This window comes from Coenobita brevimanus, chromosome 28 (genome assembly GCF_032717465.1).
Source record: "Coenobita brevimanus isolate Jiangsu-jjx chromosome 28, ASM3271746v2, whole genome shotgun sequence".
NCBI classification, from domain to species: Eukaryota; Metazoa; Arthropoda; class Malacostraca; order Decapoda; family Coenobitidae; genus Coenobita; species Coenobita brevimanus.
The window spans coordinates 4,524,914-4,549,253 of NC_136981.1; the positions used below are offsets into that span (position 1 = coordinate 4,524,914).

Consider the following 24,340-nt stretch of genomic DNA (forward strand, 5'->3'; position numbering starts at 1 on the left):
AAAATACAAGGAGGACATTCGAGAGAGAGAGAGAGAGAGAGAGACGTGCTGTTTCTCCATCCTCTCAGATTTTTCCTCCCTTTCCTCCTCCATCCTCTTAAATAGGTCACAGATACCCGGCTTTCCTCCCCTCCCTCCCCGCTCTCTCCGCCCCTCTCTCACCCCTACCTTCTCCTCAGACCCTCTCCTCTTCCCTCTTCTCTTCGCATCTTCTCTCTACCCTCTTTTTCCTTCCCCTCACCTCCTCTCATCTCCTTCATTTTTCTTCTTTCTTAAATTTCCTGGTAAAAGTGAGAAGAAAGAACAAAATTGCGTCATCGTATTGAAATATTTAATCCCCTGCTGGACATCCACCCCCTATAGTATCCTCCTTCCATCCTTCCCTCCCTCCCTCCTTCCTTCCTTCTCTAATTCCTCCTCCTGCCTCACCCTCTTTCATTCCTTCCATTCTCATGTATTTTCTCCATCTTCCTGTCTCAGCTCCTACCCTCCCTCTCCCTTTCTTCCTCCCCCCTGCCTCATTCTCCTAGCTTCCTTCCTTCCTTTCATCCTTCCTTCCTTCCGTCCTTCCTTCCTTCCTTTCTTCCTTCCTTCCTTCCTTCCTTCCTCCTCCTACCTACCTCTACTTCCTCCCTATCCTGACTCTGAATAGGCTGGGTCGCTTGATGGCTATGAGAGCAATATGGTGTTTGCTCCTATACTAGACTTGGCATGGTGAGTGTGTGTGTGTGTGTGTGTGTGTGTGTGTGTGTGTGTGTGTGTGTGTGTGTGTGTGTGTGTGTGTGTGTGTGTGTGTGTGTGTGTGTGTGTGTGTGTGTGTGTGTGTGTGTGTGTGTGTGTGCACCCCGTCTAATTGATGTTGCATGCTGATAATATTATTACCCTAAAAATCAGAAAATACCCTCCTCATGACACCAAGCATTTCTGTCATACTCCTAAAGCTCTGGACAGACAGATAGACAGAGAGAGAGAGAGACAGTCAGACAGACAAATAGATAGACAGACAGACAGGTAGGTATATAGGTAAATAGATAGATAGATAGATACAGTGCTTTTTTTTTTTTACAGTGGCATGTGATAGGAGAGGGAGCAGGTGAGGCGAAGGTTGACCAGGGATTTCAGTAGTGGTGGAGGGTGAGGATGGGGGTTTGCCGGGGGTGAGGAGGGGGGGGTAAGGGAGACAGCAGGTGGTAAGGGTGAGGGGGAGGCCAACGGGGGGAGTGATGGTAGTGCATAGAGGTAGGAGTAGGTAGAGGCGGCATAAGGGATTAACCACGGGTAGGTCAGAGTGAGGCCGACAGACCTGACTCGACCAACATGGCGGCGACCCCTTTGACAGCTGTCTGACTTGGTTCCGCTGACCAGGCGCGAGTGTTTTCTTAGTTGCAAACAGAAAAAATGAGGAAGAAAGTAGGTTATGAATGGAAGGAGAAAAGAAAGTAGTTAATGAATGAAAAAAAAGGAAGCATTTAAGAACATATGGTAAAATGAAGGATGGAAGACAGATGATTTAAAATAATATACATCAGCACATTATGAAAAAAGTTTATATCTATTATTCTATATAATATTCAGCTTGACTTTACTAACTCCAGTCATATACATAATGTACACTTACAAATTATAATTCACTCTAAAGATACTCACCGGTGAAATGTAATGGATGGATCAGATTTCTTATCTCCTCTTTCTTTACACCCAAATGCGGCACAGGTGGTGGGCTTTTTTGGAGTCTTAGGTTATTTGATGGTGAGTTACAACTTAGGACAGAACGTCTCACACCCACAGCTGAACTACAACTAAAACCAGAGGTAGAATGAAGTCTACTTTGTTTCTGGCATTCTCCCTGAAGAATACCAGGTGGACACACAGCTGGAGGTATTAAAGGCTTAATAATCTCATGGCCACACCCACGGAGGTAGGATTAGAACTGTTACCTCTATGGGCACAGCCATAGAGGTAGGAATACACAGCAATCTTCTTCGTCAAGTAGGTGTTGCCGTGACCTCGACTTGACCAACATGGCCGTTTGACAGTTCTCTGGCTTCACCGGAGCCTTCTCACGCCGACTCTACCCTAATCCTACCTCTATGTGGTAGTGGGTGTAGGAGGGGAAAAGTGTACTCTGATGTGAAGGGTTTAATATAATGTATTAGTGAGGTATTAATTTCATGGGTGAATATTGGTGAAGTATAGGTATCACTGAGGAATTTGTTGATTATAGATAGATAGACAGACAGATAGATAGAGAGGCAGACAGAGAGATAGATAGATGGTTAAATAGACAGGTTAACTGATCGATAAAAAGACAGGCTGAGAGTGTATCTGAGCAATAAATGTAAAACAGAAAGAGCAGTGAACATCTCAGCTGAAGAAAATCGTCCGCCAGTACCCTGAATAAATTACTTAGGTGCATTCTTAGGAGCCTAATGGTTATTCTAGGTCATTTTTTTTAACCCTTGAATAAATTATCTCTTCTCATATGAACAAAACTGTCTGCTGTTTGCCTGAAACAATCCATGGGTGTGTTCACAGTCGCTAGAGGATTGATATAGACGATTTTTAACTCTCTTCCTTAAATCTTGGTAGCTAAATAAAATCGTATGGTCTTAGCTTGAAAAGTGGCAGGATAAAGAGAGATGAAAAGGCTGTGAAAAAGAGTAAAGAGAGGAAAGAGGAGAAGCAGAGGAAAGAGGAAAGATGGAGGAGTAGGAGAGGGGAGTGAAGAGAAGCAAAGAGAAAAGGGAAAGCAGAGAAATGAAAGCTAGAGGGAGAGGATAGTAGGGAGAAAGAGGGGAGGAAGATCAGACGACAGGGGAGAGAAAGAGGGAGTAGAAGAGAGGAGACGAGAGAAGCAGAGGAATGGAAAGAGAGAAGGAGAGTAGAGAGAAGGACAGGGGGAGGGGAACATAAAAGAGAGACAAAAAGATAGTCGTACAAAAGAGAGAGGAGGAGGAGGAGGAGGAGAAGAGGAGGAAGAAAGAATGGAGGAGGAGAGAGGAGAAAGGGGGAGGAGAAACAAAGAAATGGAAATGAATAGAGAGTCATGGAGAGGGGAGAGGAAGAGGAGGAGCAGAAGAGAGGGGAGAAAGGGAGGAGTAGAAGGGAAGGGAGAAAAGGAGAGAAGAGAGAGGGGGAGAGTGGAGAGGAGAAGAGAAGAGAACGAGAGAAGGAGAGCGAATATATAAAAGCGAGAGCAAAGAGGGAAGAGTAGAAGAAGAGCGAGAAAATGAGTAAAAATGGAAGGAAGAGAGGAAGAAAGGGAGAGGGAGAGGAGGGGAGGGGAAACAGAGGGAGGGGAGGTGGACAGACAGTGGTGGAGAGGAGACTATATCGTCATGTATCGACCTTCTCTCTCTCTCTCTCTCTCTCTCTCTCTCTCTCTCTCTCTCTCTCTCTCTCTCTCTCTCTCTCTCTCAAAAGTCTTTCATCAGCTGAATAAAATGGTCTGGGGCAGGAAGACTAAAGTGAAAATGAACGTCAGTGGATTAATTTAGGAAGAAGAAGAGGAGGAGGAGGAGGAGGAAGAGGAGGAGAAGGAGGAGGAGGAAGTGGAGGAGGAAAAGAAGAAAATGAGGAGGAGGAAGTGAAGGAGGAAAAGAAGAAGACGATGAGGAGGAGGAGGAGGAAGAGAAAATTATTTGTATAGACAGAAAGCTTTAATTAATTCCTAACTAACACGGGAGGGTCTTTATAACAGAGAGTTCAATTTTTCCAAGTCTAATTCTTCGCCTAGAATACGAGGGATAGTACAACCTGAGTGGGGTGTGCAGAGAGTCGGTACAGCAGCGCCCTGGCCGTGAGGTGCAGAGTGAGAGGGGGGGAAGAGGTGGAGGGGAAGGGGGGGAGGAGCGGGGAAGGTGGAGAGGGAGGGAGAAGTGGAGTAATCTGGGAGTGAGGGGAAGGGGGAGAGGGAGGGGGAAGAGTAAGGTGGGAGTGAGGGGAAGGGGGAGAGGGAGGGGGAAGAGTAAAGTGGGAGTGAGGGGAAGGGGAGGAGGAAGGGAGTTAGAGGAAGGGAAGAGGGGATGGGAATGAGAGGGAAGGGTGGGGGGATAGGGGTGAGGGAGTAGGGGAGAGGGGTGATGCGAGTTAGGGGAAAGGGAGAGGGAGGGGAGTGAAGGGGAAAGAGGAGAGGGGAGTGGAGGAGGGAGAAGGGAGAGAGGGAAGGGGCGTAGGGGTGAGATGAGTGGTGTACAGGGCTTAGCAATTAGGAGGTCGGGTCGAGGGATAGGTAAGGAAATGGATGGCAATAAGTAAATATAAATGTACCTGTGTTATTTATTTATTTACCTATTTATTTATTAGTGCAGATCAAATTCTCTGCTTTCCCTGGAGGGAGAGCGATAGCCAGAATTAACCAGTTCCCATGATGACGGTGTACGCATGGAAGAAGTGTGTGTGTGTGTGTGTGTGTGTGTGTGTGTGTGTGTGTGTGTGTGTGGGTGTGTGCCTGACTAAACGGCGAATGACATCTTGGTATGAGGCGATTAACCATTCCATCTCCGTGACGCTCCAGCCATTTTAGTTTTCGCCCCAGCAGACGAGCTTATTTCGAGACGGGCTTTCATTCTTTTGTTTTTCCCATAACCCCAGGATCTATAAGAGAAAGCAACACTACTCACGTATTCCCCGGGGTGTCGTAGAGATCCACTAAAAGGAACAGGAGCTGGGGATAATATTTCTTGCTTTTAAAGATTGCCAAATATAGAATTGCAAGGAACCGGAAGTTGCTTTGCTGAGGTGGCAATTGCAGAGAGCTAACACAGTCCCTTAAATCCGGATAACATTTTTTTTATGCTTCTGACACTGGACATAGATTTTTAAAAAAGCCCGTACCCTGACGCCCAGCTTTCTTCCTACGTACCATACACCTCCACATGTCACCACTTTGTCGCTAACATCCACCGTCCACAGTGAGTACAAGGACAGTCTCAAACAGGACTATAACAGAGGGGGTGTTGGTGTACTGGTCGTAGCGGGGGTGTTTTTATGAAGCTTTTGAGTCGAACTATTATGAAACTTGTACGTATTATTCTGAAAGGTTTGCTGGATTCCGAAGATCACAACACTGGATTTCAAAAGTTGTTGTTCACCTTCTCTTTATTTATCGCCAGGAGGTGTATCGATAGTCATTTCCGCGACTGTACATTCCTCTTTTTCCTTCCCCCCTTCCCTTCCCCTCTCTCTCTCGCCTACCCCTCTTTCCCCTTCCTCTCTCTTACCTCTTTCCATTTTCCTTCCCGTTCCATTCTGCCTCCATTCTTTTCTTCTTCCAGACTAAATCCCCTTAACCAATACGACCGCTCACAAGGACGGCAACATACCAATAATATTCTTAGATAAAAGGAAATTATTGCTTACGAAATTACAAGGATACCAATTTACCTATAAAATTCTTAGACAAAACGAAATTCTGGCATACGAAACTGCTTACAAGGACATCATTTTCTTCCCCATAACATTTCACTGGTAAATTATATTTCTCTTTACGAAAAACAGTATCATTATTTTTTCCCTTGTGAGTTTGATCCCTATGCGGTTCATTCTGTCAGTTCCTTCACTATAATAATGTGTTCTGTCTGTCTGTTTATCTGTCTATTTATCTATCTATCTGTCTTTATTTCTGGCTGTCTGTCTGTCTATCCATCTATCTATTCATCTGTCTGTCTGTCTCTGTCTGGGTATCTACCTGCCTATCTGTCCACTGATCTATCCATCTATCTATCTATCTATCTTTCTATCTATCTATCTATCTATCTTTCTATCTGTCTACCTGTTTATCCTTCTATCTGTGTGTGTGTGTGTGTGTGTGTGTGTGTGTGTGTGTGTGTGTGTGTGTGTGTGTGTGTGTGTGTGTGTGTGTGTGTCCGCCATTACACCTGTGTCCTCATTAGGGTATGCATGAGTGGGCTCAGGTGAGAGGGAGGGGGGAGGGAGAGAAGGAAGGGGAGGGAGGGAGAGGGAAAGAGGAAAAGGAGAAGAGGAGGGAGGGAGGGAAGGAGGAAAAAGACAGTGAGGGAAGGCAAAGGGGGAGGGGAAGGGAGGGAAGGAGAGAAGGGTGGGGTGGCAAAGGAGAAAGAGGGGGAAGAAATGGAGATAGAGGGAGGAAAAGGAGAGAGAGAGAGAGAGAGAGGGGCAAAGGAGAGAAAGAGGGGGAAAGGAATGAAAGGGAGAGATGGAGGAAAGGGGAGAGAGAGAGAGAGAGGGGGGGGGAGGTGCCAGGAGAAACTTATCCCTCCCTCACTTCATGGGATTTATTTGCCGTGTCCGAAACTTTCCCTTTTATTCAATATGTGTGTGTGTGTGTGTGTGTGTGTGTGTGTGTGTGTGTGTGTGTGTGTGTGTGTGTAATACAGTAGTGGAGAGGAAATCAATAATGTGGGTTCTGCTGCCTACCGCCTCCACTGCGCATCTCCACTGCGCATACCTCTTCCTCCTCTCTTTCCTCCACCTTCTCCTCTCTCTTCCCCTCCCCCCTAACCACCGCCACCACCTTCTCCTCCTCCTCCTCCTCCTCGTCCTCCTCCTCCTCCTCCTCCTCTTCCTCCTCCTCCTCCTCTTCCTCATCTCTTACCCTTCTCCTCCTTTTCCCCTTTTCCCTCTCTTCTTCATGCTCTTCTTCTCTCATCCACTTCCTCCTCCTCCTCTCTCTTCCACTTCCTCCTCCTCCTCTCTCATCCACTTCCTCCTCCTCCTCTCTCTTCCACTTCCTCCTCCTCCTCTCTCTTCCACTTCCTTTTCCTGCTGTCGCACTTCCACCTTCTGTTCATCGTTTCTCCCCCTCCCTCTCCATCTCCTCTCTCTTCCCCCATCTCCTCTCTTTCCCCTACTCTTCCTCACTCTTCCCCTCCTTCTGTCTTCCACCTCTACCCCGTTGTCGTCCCCCTGGTTATATATCAAAATGGGTGGCTATAATTTTGAGCTTCTGATGCCCTCGTTATCCCCCTCTTCTAACCCGGCTGGAATCGCCCCTCGCTAGCAGGAATACAGTGGGAAGAATGTATTGTGTATTTGTGTGTATTGTGTATTTGTGTGTATTGTGAATTTTGTGTATTGTGTCCCTCAAGCTTAGAAAATTGCCCCTCTCCTCTTCTAACCCATAGTTCTTTCACATTAACCTGGTCTAAATTTCCGTCCTTTTGCGATTTATTCCACCTAGCTCAGTGGCATGAAAAGACGGTGCTATGGCTCATCTTCCTTTCCGTAGCACTTCTTCATGACTAGCATCACCTTGTAGTGTTAATCCATTGTTCAGTTAGTCATGGAGGAGAGATGGCAATTATTAGGCCAGGTAAGAGTAGGAAAGGTATAGTAAAATCGTCCTAATAATTGTGAAACTCTTACATACTATTCTGGAAGGTAACCTGGATTCCAAAGACCCTATCCCTGGATTTCCTAGGTTTTCGTTCAGTGTCTCTTAGTTTATCGCCATGAAGAAGTATCGTCCTAACCCGAGGGGAATCGTCCGTCTATAGCAGAAATTAAATAGGAAGTGTATAATTATTTCTGGAACAGGTGATAAAGGTGACTGTTTGGAATTCGTAAGGTGAATAACAACAATAATAATAATGGTAATAATAATAATAATAATAATGATAATAATAATAGCTAGAACTCTGTAATTGTCCCGCGGACAGTTACTAGTCTTCGTTTCTTGCTATGACCTTGGCTTCATTGGGGAGATATGGAAATTTTTTCCTATCAGCAATGGTCCATACCAGGACACATAACCTGGGCCGTTCAGATTCCTTGTGCAGGTCGCATTGAACTCTCCAGTAGACACGACCAACGTATCTCGTTCACAACATAATACAGATATGACTTTGACATGCCCTTCCACTGCGCGTAAAGGATTTGGATTTTTTTTTTCTATCGGCAATGGCCCATGCCAGGACGCATAACCTGGGCACACCAGATTCCTTGTGCAGTCTCTGGTTCTCCTGGAATCGCCGCGAGACTCTGAGGAGGGAATAATAGCAGTAACAACGAAAACAATATTCTCCACTTATGTAATAGGTGGAGACCAAAAATAATAATAATCCGCCAGTGCCAGGAAGAAAATCTGAAGTGTGTATTCGTTTAGTAGGAGAGACCATTGTTTCTCCTAAACTGAATAAAATCGTCTCTCTCCTCTCTCAAGCTGAGTAAAATCCCCATTCCTTCTCCTAAGCTGAGAATAATCCCTCTCTCCTTCTCCTACGCTGAGTAAAATCTCCCTTCCTTCTCTCAAGCTGAGTAAAATCCCTCTCTCCTCTCGTAAGCTGAGTAAAATCCCCCTTCCTTCACCAAAGCTGAGTAAATCCCCCGACGGTACCAAGAGGAGATTAGAAGACGAGGGAATTAATGTGGACTCTTTTTACATATCTTCCCTCCTTCTGAGCTGAGAGAAATCTTCCGCCGGTAGAGGAATTAAAATTGTAAAGGAGTGATTTATCTGTTGACTAAAATCGCCCGTCCATGGTAAGAATGAATTTAGAAAAGGACGATTTATAGCCCAACCCGTTAGTGATGCAGGCTGTCTAACTCCTTCTAAGCTTCGTCCTTCTGTAGCAAGAATATAATAAGACAAGGATAGCAACGGGGACAGTCTCTTACCCCGCCCCTCTCCGAAGCAGCAAAAATAAATAAAAGAAAATGAATAAATAAATAAATAAATACAGCTAGAAAGCGGGTAGCTACATCTGAAAATCGTATTAAAGAAAAAAATCTATAAAATCTCTCTCTTAGGCTGAATAAAATCGTCCTTCCTTAACACGAATAAATTTGGAAAAAGGCCGAAGTATACCTCAAAGCGTTAGTGACTTTCCAATCCCCTCTGAGCTGAATAAAACCGTCTGCTGGTAGGATGACAAAAAGGGGACGTCCTCGTGTGTGAAGGGGATGCTAGATTTAACCCTTCCCCTCTCCCCTTAAGCTGTATAAAATCGTCTATTGAGAGCAGAAGTAATTTAGCAAAACCGTTCTGGCCACCCTTTCCCCTCAGCTCACCCCAAACCCCCACTGGTTATAAATCTAAATGGGAAAATCGTCTGAAGGTTGCGGGATTAAATCAGGATAGGAGAAGTCTATCTATTGCCAGACGTCTTAATCCCGGAAGGGGTGGCCACTAACAAATCGTCTCCATGTCGCCCTGTCCCTCGCCGTTTCACTGACCCCCCCCCCCCACATTACACCCGGGAGAAGTAATGGAGGCTAATTTTTTTTATACTTTCGTCTCATCTGAAGGAAATCGCCCGGAAGACTTAATTAGGACAGGTGGGACAGGTGCTCAGGTAATTTAAAGGGGTTTAGAGTACTTCCCTCTCCTTTAAGTGGACTAAAATCGTCTGAGAAAATCCCCCCCCTTTTTAGTCAATGATGGCGGGTGATGGAGCTCTCATAAAATCGTCCCTTGGTAATAATTATATAGATAGAAAGACTGATTGATAGATATTATAGGTAGATAGATGGATAGATATAGAAGAGAGAGAGAGAGAGAGAGAGAAATACCATGGTGAAAGATAGATTTACAAGGGGTAGATTTCTCCTACACAGCATAAACTCGTCTGGCAGGAACAAAAAGCAAGGCGTTATCATTCTCAAGGAGCTGACTTTATAATAAGTAGACGTTTCTTTCTACAACCAGACGATTTTACTCAGCTAAGGCGAACACAGAATAAAATCATCTCCAGTAAATCGTCAGTTCGATCCCTTATTCATACTCTCTCTAGACGATTTTATTCAGAGTTTTATTTTTTCAGTAGGGGTATGGTAAGGTCTCCCCCAGGCTTAATAAAATCGTCTGACCGTGGCAAAAACTGAGAGATTTAAAGTGGTATGGTGGTCAAGGGTATGAAGTGAGGGTAGGGTAAGGTAAGGGTAGGGAAGGGTAAAGGTAAGGTAAGGTAAGGGTAGGGTAAGGTAAGGGTAAGACAAGGGTAGGGTACGGTAAGGGTAGGGTAAGGTAAGGGTAGGGTAAAGTAAGGGTAGGTGAGGATAGGGTGAGGTAAAGGTAAGGTAGGGTGAGGTAAGGATAGGGTAATGTAAGTCAGTAAGGATAAGGTAAGGTAAGGGTAGGGTAGAGAATTACTAGGGAATAAAGGTAGAGCAAGGTAAGGGTAGAGGAAGGAAACAGGTGCGGCAAGGTAATGGGTTGTGGCAAGAGAGAATCATTTGGACAGGGAAAAGGGTAGGTAGGGAAAAGTAAAGGTAGGAAAATGTTAAGGCATGGAGAAGTAAGAGACAGGTAAGGGTAAAGGTAAGGAGAGGTAAGTTCAGGTAAGGGGCAGGGAAGGTAAAGGGCTGTGGGCATAGCAAAGCATTGGAGCAGGAAAGGGAAAGGGAGAGAGAGGGAAATTGAAAGGTAGGGAAACGTAAAGGCAAGAACAGGTAAGAGGTAAAGGGAAAGGCAAGGGAAAGGGTAAGGCGAGGTAAAGGGCTAGAGAGAGAGAGAGAGAGGGAATCATCACTACGAATCCTCACACCGCCACACACCGCCAACCTGTCTGCTCGGTCGATGGAGGGGAGGGGCGGGCTCTCTCTCTTCGTCGGTATCCCATTGGTCGGGGGCTCTCTCGGCCGACCAATAGAACGCGGGGGTGTATTAAGGGGCGGAGACAGCGTGGCAGGTCGTTGCATGACGTCATGGTGATAAGCCCCACCCACCTTGCGCAATGACACACACACACACACACACACACACACACACACACACACACACACACACACACACACACAGGGAGGGAGGCTGAGGTAGAGATATGGACGGAGGAGAGGGAGGGAGGGAGATGGAAGGGTTGAGAGAGAGAGAGAGAGAGAGAGAGAGAGAGAGAGTAGACAGAGAAGGGGGAGAGATGTGGAAGGGTTGTAGGGAGGGAGAGAGGTAATGTGACTGCAGAGAAGAAGAAAGAGAGCAGGGTTTGGTGAGAGAGAGAGAGAGAGAGAGAGAGAGAGAGACAGACAGACAGACAGACAGACAGACAGACAGACAGAAATTAAAGAATAGGGAGTGAGGCAGACTGGGATATTGAAGGTAGAGAGGAGGGTGAGCGAGATGGAGAAATGGTGGAAAGGGAGTATTAGAGTGAAGGAGACGGAGGAAGTTGATGTAGAGAAGGAGAGAGAACAGGTAGGTGAAGGGAGAAAGGGAGATAGGAAGGTAGAGGATCTGAGGAAGGGAGGGAGGGAGGTGATGAGAGAGATGGAGAGAGACAGAGGAAATGGAGGAGGGGGAGAGAGATAAATGAATGTGGATAGTCACGAGGAAGAGTTAGCTATATCTCCATCCTCCTCCTCCTCCCCCTCCCGCACCCCCTACCATCCCCCTCCGTGGCCTAATTAAGCAGAGGAACGGTGTGGTGTTGTGCGGCGAGGTGTGGTGTGGTGTGGTATGGTGCGGTATGGTAGTGCTGTGAGGTGTGATGTGATATGGGGCAATGTGGTGTGGTGCGGTGCGGTGTGGTGTGGTGCGGTGTGGTGTGGTGTGGTGTGGTGTGGTGTGGTATGGCAGTGTTGTGTAGTGTGATGTGATGTGAGGCAATGTGGTGTGGTGTGGTGCGGTGTGGTGCGGTATGGTGTGGTCTGGTGCTGTGTGGTTTGGTGTGCAGTGCTGTGGCTTGGTGCGGTGCTGTGTAATGTAGTGTGCTGTGTTGTGCTGCGCTGCTGTGGTGGTGTGAAGCAGCCGCACAACTCACACAAACACGGCAGCAATTTCTCCCTGCGACACATTAACTGCGAGATTACGGATGGTCGATCTGCCTCTCTCTCTCACGCCCTCTACGAAATACCTCCCTCATGCTCGCGTCTAATATTCATCCCCCTCACTCCTAGACGATTTTATTCAGCTAGGAACGAGTCACGGGGGCCTGAGTGCCAATACCAATACCACTAACCCCCCAAATGATCGGAAGAAGTCTAGTAATGTATCCTAGCTTCTCCAACACGTATTAACTCTTCCGTGAGTCATAGAAATAGGAGAGCGTTAACCCTTTCACCTCGATTATTAAACGTAGATCATTTGAGGTAGAGGATAAGACCTTCGAGGGAGCAGGAGGACTGAATATGGCTATCATAATTCAGATCAGCTTTAGGGTAGGTGACCGCCCTACGCTCAGGTCTGTATTATGTATGATCGAAGCCTGGAGATAGTTTTTTTATGCGTATTGTTGCTGGTCTCCTACCCTTAACCCTTTTGATCTGATTATATATTTTATTTATTTTTGCTGTCTTCTGAGCATAGTAAAATTGACTGAAGTTAGCTGAGATTAAGGGAAACGTAGGTAATTCGCAGCTAGAGGATTTGACTGGGGGAGAGAGAGAGAGAGAGAGAGAGAGAGAGAGAGAGAGAGAGAGAGAGTGGGGGGAAGGGAGGATGTGGGGAGGGGGGGATGTTATGGGGGAGGGAGGATGTGGGGAGGGGGGAATGTTATGGGGATAAAATTCTACGGGCACTGATATCCACGTTTCACAAACAACACTTCCTGGTAGGGTGAAGAATTATACCAGCTTTTTCTATGGAGGTAAAAAACTTATGACATTTTTTTTAAATATAATGATGACCTAATGCTTCTTTCATGCCTACGTATATAGTCTGACGTTAGCCGAAATAAAATGCGTTCGAGTAGGCAGTTCGCAGCTAGAGAATGTTGGCGAAATAGGCAATGATTTTGGGATTATAAACGCAATGTATCCCAATTTCATTGCCATTGCGTTATTGATAGTGAGATGCAAAGTAATCCCTTTAGTCGAGGATTTCATTTTTCTTTGGCTACGTGGAAAGGACGGAGAATGAGAGACTGAATTGGTGGGGGAACTGGAGAGGGAGGCCGAGGATGAAATAGAGGGATGAGGTGGAGTGATGTATGAGAGAGTCGGGGTGTGAGTTGAAGGGAGGGAAACCTAATGACAAGGGCCGGGTGACATGGAGGCGACTTGTTTTTGGCTACCCCATACGTGAATTAGGCGTCTGGCTAGAGAGAGAGAGAGAGAGAGAGAGAGAGAGAGAGAGAGAGAGAGAGAGAGAGAAGACGTATTGGAAAAGAAGATATACGAAGAGAGAGAGAGAGAGTTGTGGGGGCGGGGGGGGGAGGAGAGAGGGGCGGGAAGAGAGAGAGAGGTGAGATGAGGAACAATCAGAGAGAGAGAGAGAGAGAGAGAGCGTGGAGGCGGAAGTAGGTAGGTTCCGTGTTGACGCGTTATGTAAGGACGGCTCTCTCTCTCTCTCTCTCTCTCTCTCCCTCTCTCTCATTCTTTTTCTTTCTGTTTGCTCCTTTTCCGCTGCTTCCCCTCCTCTCTCACTTTTTTCCCTCCCTCTCTTTCTCTGCCTTTCTCTCTCGTTCACTTTTTTTTTTTCCTTCTAAGTCTCTACTCTTTCTCATATCCCTCGCCCACACTTTATCTTTCTTCACTTTGGCAGATCTCTCTCTCTCTCTCTCTCTCTCTCTCTCTCTCTCTCTCTCTCTCACACACACACACACACACACACACACACACACACACACACACACACACACACACACACACAGAACTGCCATCTTGCTCGCCACTCCCCTCCCCCCCTTCCCCCCTCACTTTCGCCATTTTCTCGTATTCACTCTTGGTTGTTGTGGTAGTTGTGGTGATTGTGGTAGCTGTGGTAGTGATATGGGTGGTTGTGGTGGTTGTCGTGACTGTGGTAGCTGTGGTAGTGATGTGGGTGGTTGTGGTGGTTGTCGTGACTGTGGTAGCTGTGGTAATGATGTGGGTGGTTGTGGTAGTTGTGGTGATTGCTGTTGGTAGTGGTTGTTGTGACGATTGTGGCAGTTGTGGTAGCAGCAGCTGTGATGATGGTAGCTGTGGTGATAGTGGTAGTGGTGGTGATAGTCGTAGTGGTGGTGATAGTCGTTGTTGTGGTTATAGTGATGATGGTGGTGATAGTGACAGTTGGGGTGACAGTGGTAGTTTTGTTATTATGGGAATATTGGTGATGGTGGTAGTAGTGGTGATAGTGGTAGTAGTGGTGATAGTGGTAGTTGTGGTGATAGTGGTAGTTGTGGTGATAGTGGTAGTTGTGGTGATAGTGGTAGTAGTGGTGATAGTGGTAGTTGTGGTGATAGTGGTAGTAGTGGTGATAGTGGTAGTTGTGGTGATAGTGGTAGTTGTGGTGATAGTGGTAGTTGTGGTGTAATCGTCCCAGTGGTGTCTCTCCTAAGCTAACTAAAACTGTCAAGGCGGAACAAGAGTAAGGCAAATAAAGACATCATTTTACTGAAAGGTTAATGGATAGACTCTTTAACTCCTTTATTTAGAGGTGTCGCCCCAGAGAGAGAGAGAGAGAGAGAGAGAGAGAGGGGGGAGGAAGTAGGGTATTTGAAAGGGAAAAGGGGAATGGGAAGTGTGGTGTGTGAGGCAAGGAGCGAGGTATGGAGAAGGGGAGACGAGGGAAGAGATGTGGAGAGGAGAGGGAAGGGAAGGGAAGGGAAGGGAGGGGAGGGGAGAGGTGAGGGGAGAGGAGGGGAGGGGTGGGGAAGGGTGAAGGGAGAGAAGGGGAGGGGAGAGGAGGGAGAAATGAAGGGTAGGGAAAGGATTGGAGGGAAGTGAAGAAGGGGGTGAAAAGATGAAATAGAAATGAAGGAAGGGCAGGGAGGAAGAGGAGGGAAGTGGGTAGAGAGGAGGGTAGTAGAGCTGGGGGGATGGAAAGGGATAAGGGGAGAGGAGAGAGGAAAAGGAAAGAGAGGAGGCATCATCTGGGAAGGAAAGGAAGACAGGCAGTTAAGGAAAGAAAGGGAAGGGAAGTGAGGGAAAGGGGAGGTGAGCAGAGGCGAGAGGAAGAGAAGGACATGGGAGTAGGGGGGGTGGAGGGAAAGGAGGAAGAGGAAAGGAGGTCAGTTGAGAGAGTGGAGAGGAGGGGAGGGGAGGGGAGGGGAGGAGAGTTGAGGCGAGGGGAAAAGAAAAGGATGGGAGGAAGAGTAGGGGAGGGGGTAGAGAGGGGAAGTGAGTGAGAAGGGCAAAGAAGGGGAAAAGGAGAGGGGATGTTTTGGAATTTAGGAATAATGGGAGAGAAGGAAAGGAACTGGAAAGAGGGAAAAGGAGAATTTAGGGGTGGGTGGGGAGGGGGGCAGAGATGAGGGAAAGAGAGGGGAGATAGGGCGTCTGATTGAGGGGGAAGAGGAGGGTGGGGGGAGAGGGAAAGGGGAAATTAGAGGGGATGTGAGAAGGGACTGAGATGAGGGACTGGAAATGGAGGGGAGACGGGAGAGGGAAGTAGGGAGAGGAGAGAAGAGGTGAAGGAAAGTGAAAGGAGGTAGGACTGTCTTGGTAAGAGGAAGTGAAGGGTGAGGGGAGAGGGAAAGGGACAGAACGAGGCGAGCTGAGAGGGGACTGAAACGGGGGAGAGGAAATGGAAGAGAGGGAGAGAAGGGAAGTTGCTGAGGGGAGAAGTGGTGAAGGGAAAGAGGGGAGATAAAGCTTTTGGGTAAGGGGAAGGATAGGAAGGGTGGGAGAGAAGGGAAGTAGGATGAGGGGAGAGAAGTAGAGGTGAGGGAAAGAGAGGGGAGATAGGGTGTCTGGGTGAGGGGAAGGGAAGGCTGAGGGGAGGGGAGAGGGGAGCCGTAGTGCAGCGTTCAATAAGAGCTGCAGGCGTCGCGTTGACCTTGCTTGACCTCTCTCCTGCGCAGGTCACCACCCACCCCCTCTCACACACACACACACACACACACACACACACACACACACACACACACACACACACACACACACACACACACACACACACACACACACACCGTCATAATCCCCTCGGTATCTCAACACTTATATATACAAAGCTAACTAGTCCACACTCTCTCTCTCTCTGTCTGTCTGTCTCTCTCTCTCTATGTCTGTCTATATGTCTATCTATCTGGCTGTTTAAAATAAGAGTGTCAGACAGGTACCTAAATGACCACATAGACATAATAAACTGTTTCCTCTTATTTCTCTATTCCGTAACCTAGACTGTGGTGGTGGTGGTGGTGGTGGTGGTGGCGGCAGCAGTTGCGATTTTGGTAGTGGTTGTGGTGGGAATGGTGGTGATGGTAGCAAGGGTAGTGATGATACAAGTGGTGATGTTGGCGAGGTAGAGGTGATGGTGGTGGTAGTAGTAGTGGTGGTGATGGTGGAGTCGGTAGCCGTGGTGGTGATGATGTTGGAGCTGGTGATGGTGGTGATGGTGGAAATGGTGATGCTGAGGGTGGTGATAGTCCTTGTAATTGCTAGATCTGATTAGCCTGCCTCCAGAAAGGTCAGACATTTCCTATCACCATCACAAGCTTCAGCAAATATCATCAAAAACCCGGAAAAGGGGGGGGGGGAGACTTTCTTACACTTCTAGGCCTTCAGTTTTAACAAATAAGATCCCGAAATAAGAGCAAAGGGGTAACAAGGACCAGTATCAGCTGAAGACTCCCTGGGGTGGAGGTACAAGCTCTACTGAGTGCTCTTTTAGGATGTACTGCACTGATTATTTTCCCAGATTCATCCACTTCTCTGATAGTCTCTTCGTTGGAGGATAGTGAACTGAGAAAGAAGGGTAATTTCTGCTTGTAGTCCACTGGGTTGCAACTACTACCACTACTACTGCTACTACTACTACTACTATTGTTCTCTTGTCTTCTTTATTTTTATTATTGTTACCCCAGTCTTTACTTCTAAAAGGATGACTCGGTGTATTTATATTTTATCTTTTTTAATCGATAATTGTTTCTCTCTCTCTCTCTCTCTCTCTCTCTCTCTCTCTCTCTCTCTCTCTCTCTCTCTCCCTCTCTCTCTCTCTCATATAGCTAGAAATATGGACAAATAAACAGACAAACACACATAATATATCCTTTTGTGTCTCTTCCCCTAAATTCCACCAGGTTTTTTCCTCCTTCAACAGGTAGTCTCTCATTTATAGATAGATAGATAAGCAAACAGATAGATAGATAGATGGATAGAGATAGATAGATATACATAGAACATATCCTTTTGTCTCTCTCCCCCAAAACTCCATCAGGTAACTCCTTCGCCAACAGGTAGACAATGGCCACGTCCTCATCCCCCCAGACCTCGACCCCCCCAGAAAGAGGGTCCTTCCAGAGTTCCAGCGCCTCGCCCACCAACTCCGCTCTGGAAACATCACCATCCTGGACGCTCGCACCTTCTACATCCCCAACCTCCACTACGATGGCCTGGGACCGGATGCGTACTTCTGGGTCGGCAATGGGACGAAGCCAGATCCCAAGGGCCAGAAGATCCCGAATGAGATGGGCAGGTGAGAGGCGGGTTTTGAAGGACCACCATACTTAATTCTTTCATCCCCTTTCCTCCTTTTTCTACACTTTTTATTTTTTTATTTTGTTCGTGTGATTTCCTGTTCATTTTCATCAAGTTTTTAGAGCCCCCGTCCCCCCTTTTTTTTTGTGGAGGACTAAATGAAAGATAACAGTTTGAAAAAAGTCTCTCCCAGGTTGAATAAAATCGCTGCCATTAGTAGAGTAACTTGTAAGCAACTTCATGGTAGTCAAGGAGCTAAAACTGAGTGCGCTAAGGAAGAGGTGTTACGCATCTCCAAAGCCACCGAGAAGACGACCCTTACAGAGAAGAAAAGCACGCGATACACAACCATCACTTAACGATCAAGGTCCCTACAGGCAGAGAATCACTGAACCGAGAGTGAAGGGAATAATGGATGGGAGGTGCTGAAGAGAGGCTGATATATATATAAAGGGGTTTGCCTCTCCCCGCTCAAAGATGGAGGGAGATGAACTGAGTAGAGAGAGAGAGAGAGAAAGAGAGAGAGAGAGAGAGAGAGAGAGAGAGAGAGAGAGAGAGAGAGAGAGAGAGAGAGAGAGAGAGAGAGAGAGAGAGAGAGAGAGAGAGAAGTATGAAAGGGAGAGTATCGAGTTATAACTGTCAGAGAACATGAGGTTATAGAGAGACAGAATAAAAGACGAAGATAATAGGAAAAGAGGCACCTGACAGATAAATATAGGGACAGAGTTTGCTTTAATCCTCTCCCGACCAGCCACGAGGTCCTACGGAAGTACGAGAGAGAGAACATGGAGCTACAGCTGCCAGAGAACATGACGGTGGAGAGAGAATGAGTTAGATAGACAAGCGGAGAGAAGAAGAAAGAAAGAGAGCTAACTTCTATCCTCTTCCCACCAGCCTGGAGGTCCTGCGGAAGTACGAGGGGGAGGACATCGAGCTGCAACTCCCGGAGAACATGACGGTGTATGATATCGACTACTTGGGCGTGTGGTGCGTGACTTACAAGCATAATTTTGGGCACGTGCAGATCCCCAGGGCCGAGGACCTCTGGGTGCCCCCCGCCCTTGGACAAACCCGGATCAAGGTAGTGGATTTGAAGCTTATTTTTTTACACTTTTTTTTTTTCACCCTATTCACCTTAACTTACATCCTCATCGCCCTCACCGTGTCTTTCTCAGGCTCAGACTCACACTGGCTCACGCTAAATCAACACCCATTGTCCCTATTCGCCACACACTTTCTCATTTTCACTCACTCACATTTACTAGCCCCGTTGCCCTGCTTTCAGTCTTTCTCACTTTCTCACTCATATTCAATCACTCCATTACCCTGCTCTCAATCTTTCTCATTTTCCCGCTCTCACGCACATTTTCTCACCCTAACTTGCACCAACACCGCACATACTCTCAGGTTTCCTCTCACTTACGCACATTCACTCAAACTCACACCCCCATCGTCCCATCTCACAGTCTCTCTCACTCTCACTCCCATTATCTCATTTTAACTCACACCCTCATTGACAAGTGAAGGTACTGTATCAGCCCTCTTGCTCTCACTCGCTCACATTCATTTATCGTCACCCTAACTCACGGCCCCATAGACCTTAGCCTTTCTCACTCTCTCACTCTCACTCACATTAACTCACCCTAGCTCATATATCCCGTCATCCTATTTTCACTGTAGGTCTAAGGCTTAGGTCTTAGGATGAAGGACCTTACTAATACCTTATTTTTACACAAAGTTCCTGGAAATAGGCTACAAAAGGACAAATAAAGATCTCTGCCAAGTTTGAATGAGTGAACTATAGACACATAAAACGTAGAGATGTGATAAAATTTTAGGACAACAGGACCATTCTTTTTTCATCCTTTTTTTTTTTTTTTAAACTTAGGAATGACCGCTAATAGAATGAGGAGTCAAAATAGTCTCCCATTAATCCCCTGAAGTTAATGGGAAACTAAACTATTTGTAAACTATTTGTAAACTATTTGAGTCTTGCTTTCGGTCATTGTTTTCAGCTTAGGAGTCTGGCTTGTGATATCTGGCAGCCATGGGAGTTTGATGGGGCAAAAAGTACTGGGGCTTAATTAAGATGGAAATCGGAATAATTGGAGCCGGTTTGGTGAGAGAGAGAGAGAGAGAGAGAGAGAGAGAGAGAGAGAGAGAGAGAGAGAGAGAGTGAGAGAGAGAGAGAGAGAGAGAGAGAGAGTGAGAGAGAGAGAGAGAGAGAGAGAGAGAGAGAGAGAGAAGAGGGGGAGCGGAGACTGTAGATACCAGCTTCTTCTGTTGACAGCCTGGTAAATAATGTACTGTTAATTGACTGCCACAGAACTGAAGGATCACTTGATAGTCAGAGGAACAGTTTAGAGACAGTCTAAAATCGATGAACAAGAACTGGAGTACAAGCAGAGAAGAACAGTGTAGGACAATTAGATATTAGCCAGAAAAACGTAAGTGTGTTTCAAGTATTTACCCTTGTTCTAGTAGCTTCAGGAAATCGTCTTGCGGTAGGTTTATATTAGCCCATAATGTGTGTTAATTTAGGACAGAAGGGGTATCTATCAGCCAGCGAAAATTATCACGTTTTAGCCTGACTGATCTGCGTAACTGCGTCCATACTATACTCTTTTTACTTTAACTTGGCCTAAAATTGCCATCTCTCCATCTTGAACTCCGAGTTAGAACTATGCATTAATGCTAGAATATGATGCTAGTCACGAAGAATTACTGTCAAAGGATGTAGAGCCGTAACATCCATCTCTCCATCGTTACTGTTTAGTTGTAACATTAGATAAACATTGCAGTATGATGCTAGTCACAAAGAAGTGCTGTTGAAAAAGATGTAGAGCATTAGCAAGGTCTTATTCAGCTCTGAACTACATGGAATAAGCAGTAAGAGGACAAAACTCTGGGCCAGGTTGAGGTAAAAAGGGTAAAGTGAAAATAGTGGTCAGACTGAGGAAGAGTAGAGAGAGAGAATCAGGTAATGGGATAGTGGATCTGGTAGTCACCGAGTATTGTCCACTAAATCACATGGAATAAGCTGCAAAGGGACGAAAATTTGGGCCAAGTTAGGGTAAAATGAGTACAGTGAAAATAGTGGTCAGACTGAGGAAGAGTAGCGAGAGAGAGCATCAGGTAACAGGAATGTGGGGCTTGCTAGTCACTGAGCATGATCCGCCAGCGACAGGGCATCTTTAAGCACTCACCTACCACCCACCCTCCTCCGCCATCACACTCATCATATCGCCCATCTGTATTTATAGATTATCCACTGTAAGGATGTAAGTGGTGAGATTTTCTGTGCATTTCAGATCCTGTGTTATAATGTCATCCCAAGGTTTTCTCCCCACTGCAGTGTACTAATCTTAATCACTGTCCATTGTTCTCTCTTTCCTGTTATTATTATTATTATTATTATTATTATTATTATTATTATTATTATTATTATTATTATTATTATTATTATTATTATTACCATTCTGGGTTCTTTGTATTTTGTCTCAGGTTAATTTCCCTCCCGTCATTCACCTTGGCTGTCTTGTGTGTTAACTTTCACTTGAATGTAATTTTTATTTTGATATTTTTGAGTTCCATGATCCACAGTACCGTACTCTGAACAAAACTTCGTCCCACTCGAAGTTTTAATGTAATGTCTCTCCTGAGTTTCTGAGTGCTATCTACTGTATGTTGAAAACTTGAACTGTGAAGAGGAATGCAAAAACTAAATCACATGAGGTTGATAGAACATGCCTGGTCTGTCGTTATCGTCTCTAATTGCACTGCGTAATGTGGGATCAAATCTATCAACTGCTGTATGGGCATTTCATAAAATTTAGTAAAATACAGGGGCTTGACTTCCTCTCCACGATTTGAGTTTGAAGCATATGGTCGTAAGGTCTAGTACAGGCAGAAGGATTTTGTGGAAGCGGCCAATGCATAATAATTTTCAAAAATTGCTTCCTCCCCTGCCTAAGGCAGCGTCCACACTAAAGACTTGCTTGTGCGGGTGGAGTTGTGCATCACTGGAACCCATAAAGGTTCTCCCATGCACCCTCCTTCATCCACTGGGGCCACTTTTGGGGAGTTCAGTGGACTAAAACTCCCGCCCGCATCAACCCATGCCTGCAAGCATTTGGTGTGGATGCGACCAAACCTGCTGCAGTCAATTGATGAAGGCTTGTGAACAACTGACAGCGCTAAGGAGTCCGACATACAAAAGGGCAGCAGTGATATCCCATCATGGTTTCCCCTCCTCCCTGCTCCAAGATGGGAAGTTGTCTTTGTGTGTGCATTGAGTTCAGGTTTAGATACAATATAAATCAAAGTTGGTTGTGGCATGGCAACACTAACGCAGGGAAAGGTGCCAAGTGAAGGTCACATCCACACCAAATGCTTGTCACTGCAGGCGAGTGCGAGCTGAACTCTGCATCACTGTAATCCAAATAAGTTTTCGTTTGCACCAGCCCGTACCCACTGGAACCATTGGTTATATCAAGGTAAAGAGAATATGACGTAGTTTCACACCGGGGGAGTGGGGAGCAAAAACGTGTCTCCGTCTGCGCATGACGTCACAGATAATCCAGACTGAAGGTCTCAGCCTGGTACAAGCAGTCACTCACCTACCTGTCCTGTGATATGAGCTTCCCAGCCTATATGGATTACTTTTATTTGCATCCTAAACTGCATGCAGAGCAATTAAAAGGTTAATGCCATCTTTCCGAGATATTATGAAATATGTCTACAAGAAGACTATCTGTACCTTTTACAACAATAAATATTTCACTTCAGATTCAACTTCCTCAAATTCATTGTCCGTTTGGGTGAAGCACATGTGCATACTCGTTTCATGTCTGTTTGTATAGTACAGTGACAATGAAAAACAGCATTTATGAGAATTGGCATATAAGGTACAACTGTTTTTCTTAAATATGATACTTCAGGTATGAAACTGAAACCATCAAATCACGCGGCAGGAGTGCACAGGTGCCACATTCACGAAAGTGGATAGTCAACTGGAAAAAAAATCGAGTATAGTTCATATAAATCCATATATCTCTGCCAAAAACCTGAAGGAAAATGACAAATAGATTTCTTGGTACTGTGTAGTCAGATATTTGTTCCCTGACAACCTTATTATTATTTTTTTTTTCAAATTCAAACCCGAAGTGAACACACATTGGCACAGACAGTCCGATAAATATCCGTCACTGAGTGCCAGAAAGATGTCGATGTATGAACAAGTTCCCGCTGTGCAGGGCAGAGGGAAAGGGGAACTGGGGATGGACAGCATTGCTTCCCTTGCATAGTTCGAGCTGCTTAGTGCTTCCAGATGTACGTAAGCCTCCCTTAATCAACAGCAACAGGTAAGAGAGAGGTTAAGAGATTTTTGAAAACGCATTTTCCATTGGCCATTCGCGCATAATCCTTTGGCCTGTACTGTACAGTTCTATATTTCTAACCATACTGACTCTTACTTACCTCGTCCCATCTGGAGCAGCACCAGCCGTAGCCGACATCATATCCAAGAGTGTGTGGAGCTCATTATTTACCTCCTTGCCCTTCCGCCTTGCCTTTCTCTTCCTTTAATGTTATATCTGTGGAATGTAACCTACAGGGACACCACCTCAACAGTTAAGGACTGTGATGAACTCGGTTTAAACATTTTCATCTGTACCTCCTCCTCCTACTCCTCCTCCTTCCTCTCCTCTTACAGATCTCCATGGCTCTCTTTTGTGGTTGCTTGTGGTGCTTCACATTTTGCTCTCTTTCTTTTTCCTCTCCCCAAAAAGTCTCATGGCTTTTGTTTTGGTTTATGCTTCACATTTTAATCTATTCTCCGTCGATGAAGTTTTCATTTTACTTTTTTTTTTTTTTTAATTCACACACTTAACAGTTTTTTCTGTTCCTCCCTCTGCGAAAATCCCATGGATGTGATTTATTTGATGCATCATATCTGGTCTCTGCCGTGGTGATTTTGTTTCAAATGATGCTTTACATTTTGAACTTTTCCTCTTCCTCATCCCTTTACGTTGTCCCCTAGCCCATATTATGGTTAATGCTTCACATTTTATATTTCAACCTCCTCCTATGAAAGTACCATGGCTCTGAGTTTGATTGGCACTTTACATAGTAAGCGGTTCCTTCTTCAGTGATAGTTGCACAGCATTTTTGTTTTGGTCAGTATTTCACATTGTCAGTTTTCCTCCTACAAATTATTATGGTTTCCTCTGTTTTGGGTGACGCTTACCATTTCGCTCTCAATGGCCTCTACAAACTTTCCATACCGTATGCCTTATGTACTGGTGGACGTATTTTCACATTTGGTCACATCCTCTGATGAAAGTGCCATGGCTGTAGTTTTGAATGACGCTTCACGTTTGATTCTCCTCCTCCTCCTATGAAACTCTTGTGGCTCTTATTTGGTTGATGCTTCTCGTTTTAAGCTCTTCATCCTGTTAGAAATGTAATCTGATCTTAAGCTCTTCATCCTGTTAGAAATGTAATCTGATCTTAAGCTCTTCTCCCTCTTACAAATGTGCTATGACTTATTTTGGTTGACGTGCGTCACTTCATCTCTATACTGGACTGCATGATCCCCAGTGACACCTTACAGACGCGGCCGCTAGGTGTCTCTGCTGGCGCCGCTGGTTAAGTAGAAACAGAATACAGATTTTGTTAAGTTTATCCATTGTTATATTTTATTCTAAGTAGCTGTCATGAGTTCCTTAGGCCTGACTTGTCACTCTGAGTTGTGGCCGTTTTGTTCTCCATTATTATTTAACTTTACTGTTACTGTAAATTTTACCTGGTTTTGATATGTTTTTAGTGGATCTCTTTCACACTTACATTAGGCTAGAAGTTAAGTACCTCTAGTGAACGCTAGTAAAGAACTGGTGAAGCCAGTGTCAGTGCTCAACCCGCATAATGTTTTTAGGTTTGGGAGGGAATTTTATCAGTCCCAAGGTACAGTTCGGGTCAATATTTCCTTTCCAGTTTCGAACCTGTCAGGATCTAAAGAACATCAAACAATTCAAAAATTAACTATGCCAGGTGGAATTTCACTCAGACATATTATAATTGGCTGTAATAGTAT

The 24,340-nt window shown here is 45.6% G+C and overlaps 1 protein-coding gene across 1 annotated transcript in view; it reads left to right on the forward strand.

The window, feature by feature from the left end:
* LOC145394696 (protein Skeletor, isoforms B/C) overlaps positions 1-24,340 on the forward strand; it is a 222,592-nt gene that overhangs the window by 178,347 nt on the left and 19,905 nt on the right. Inside the window, exons 6-7 of the mRNA XM_080268475.1 lie at positions 17,011-17,245; positions 18,142-18,328. Of these exons, the coding sequence (XP_080124601.1) occupies positions 17,011-17,245; positions 18,142-18,328 (422 nt within the window). The remainder of the gene's footprint in view (positions 1-17,010; positions 17,246-18,141; positions 18,329-24,340) is intronic.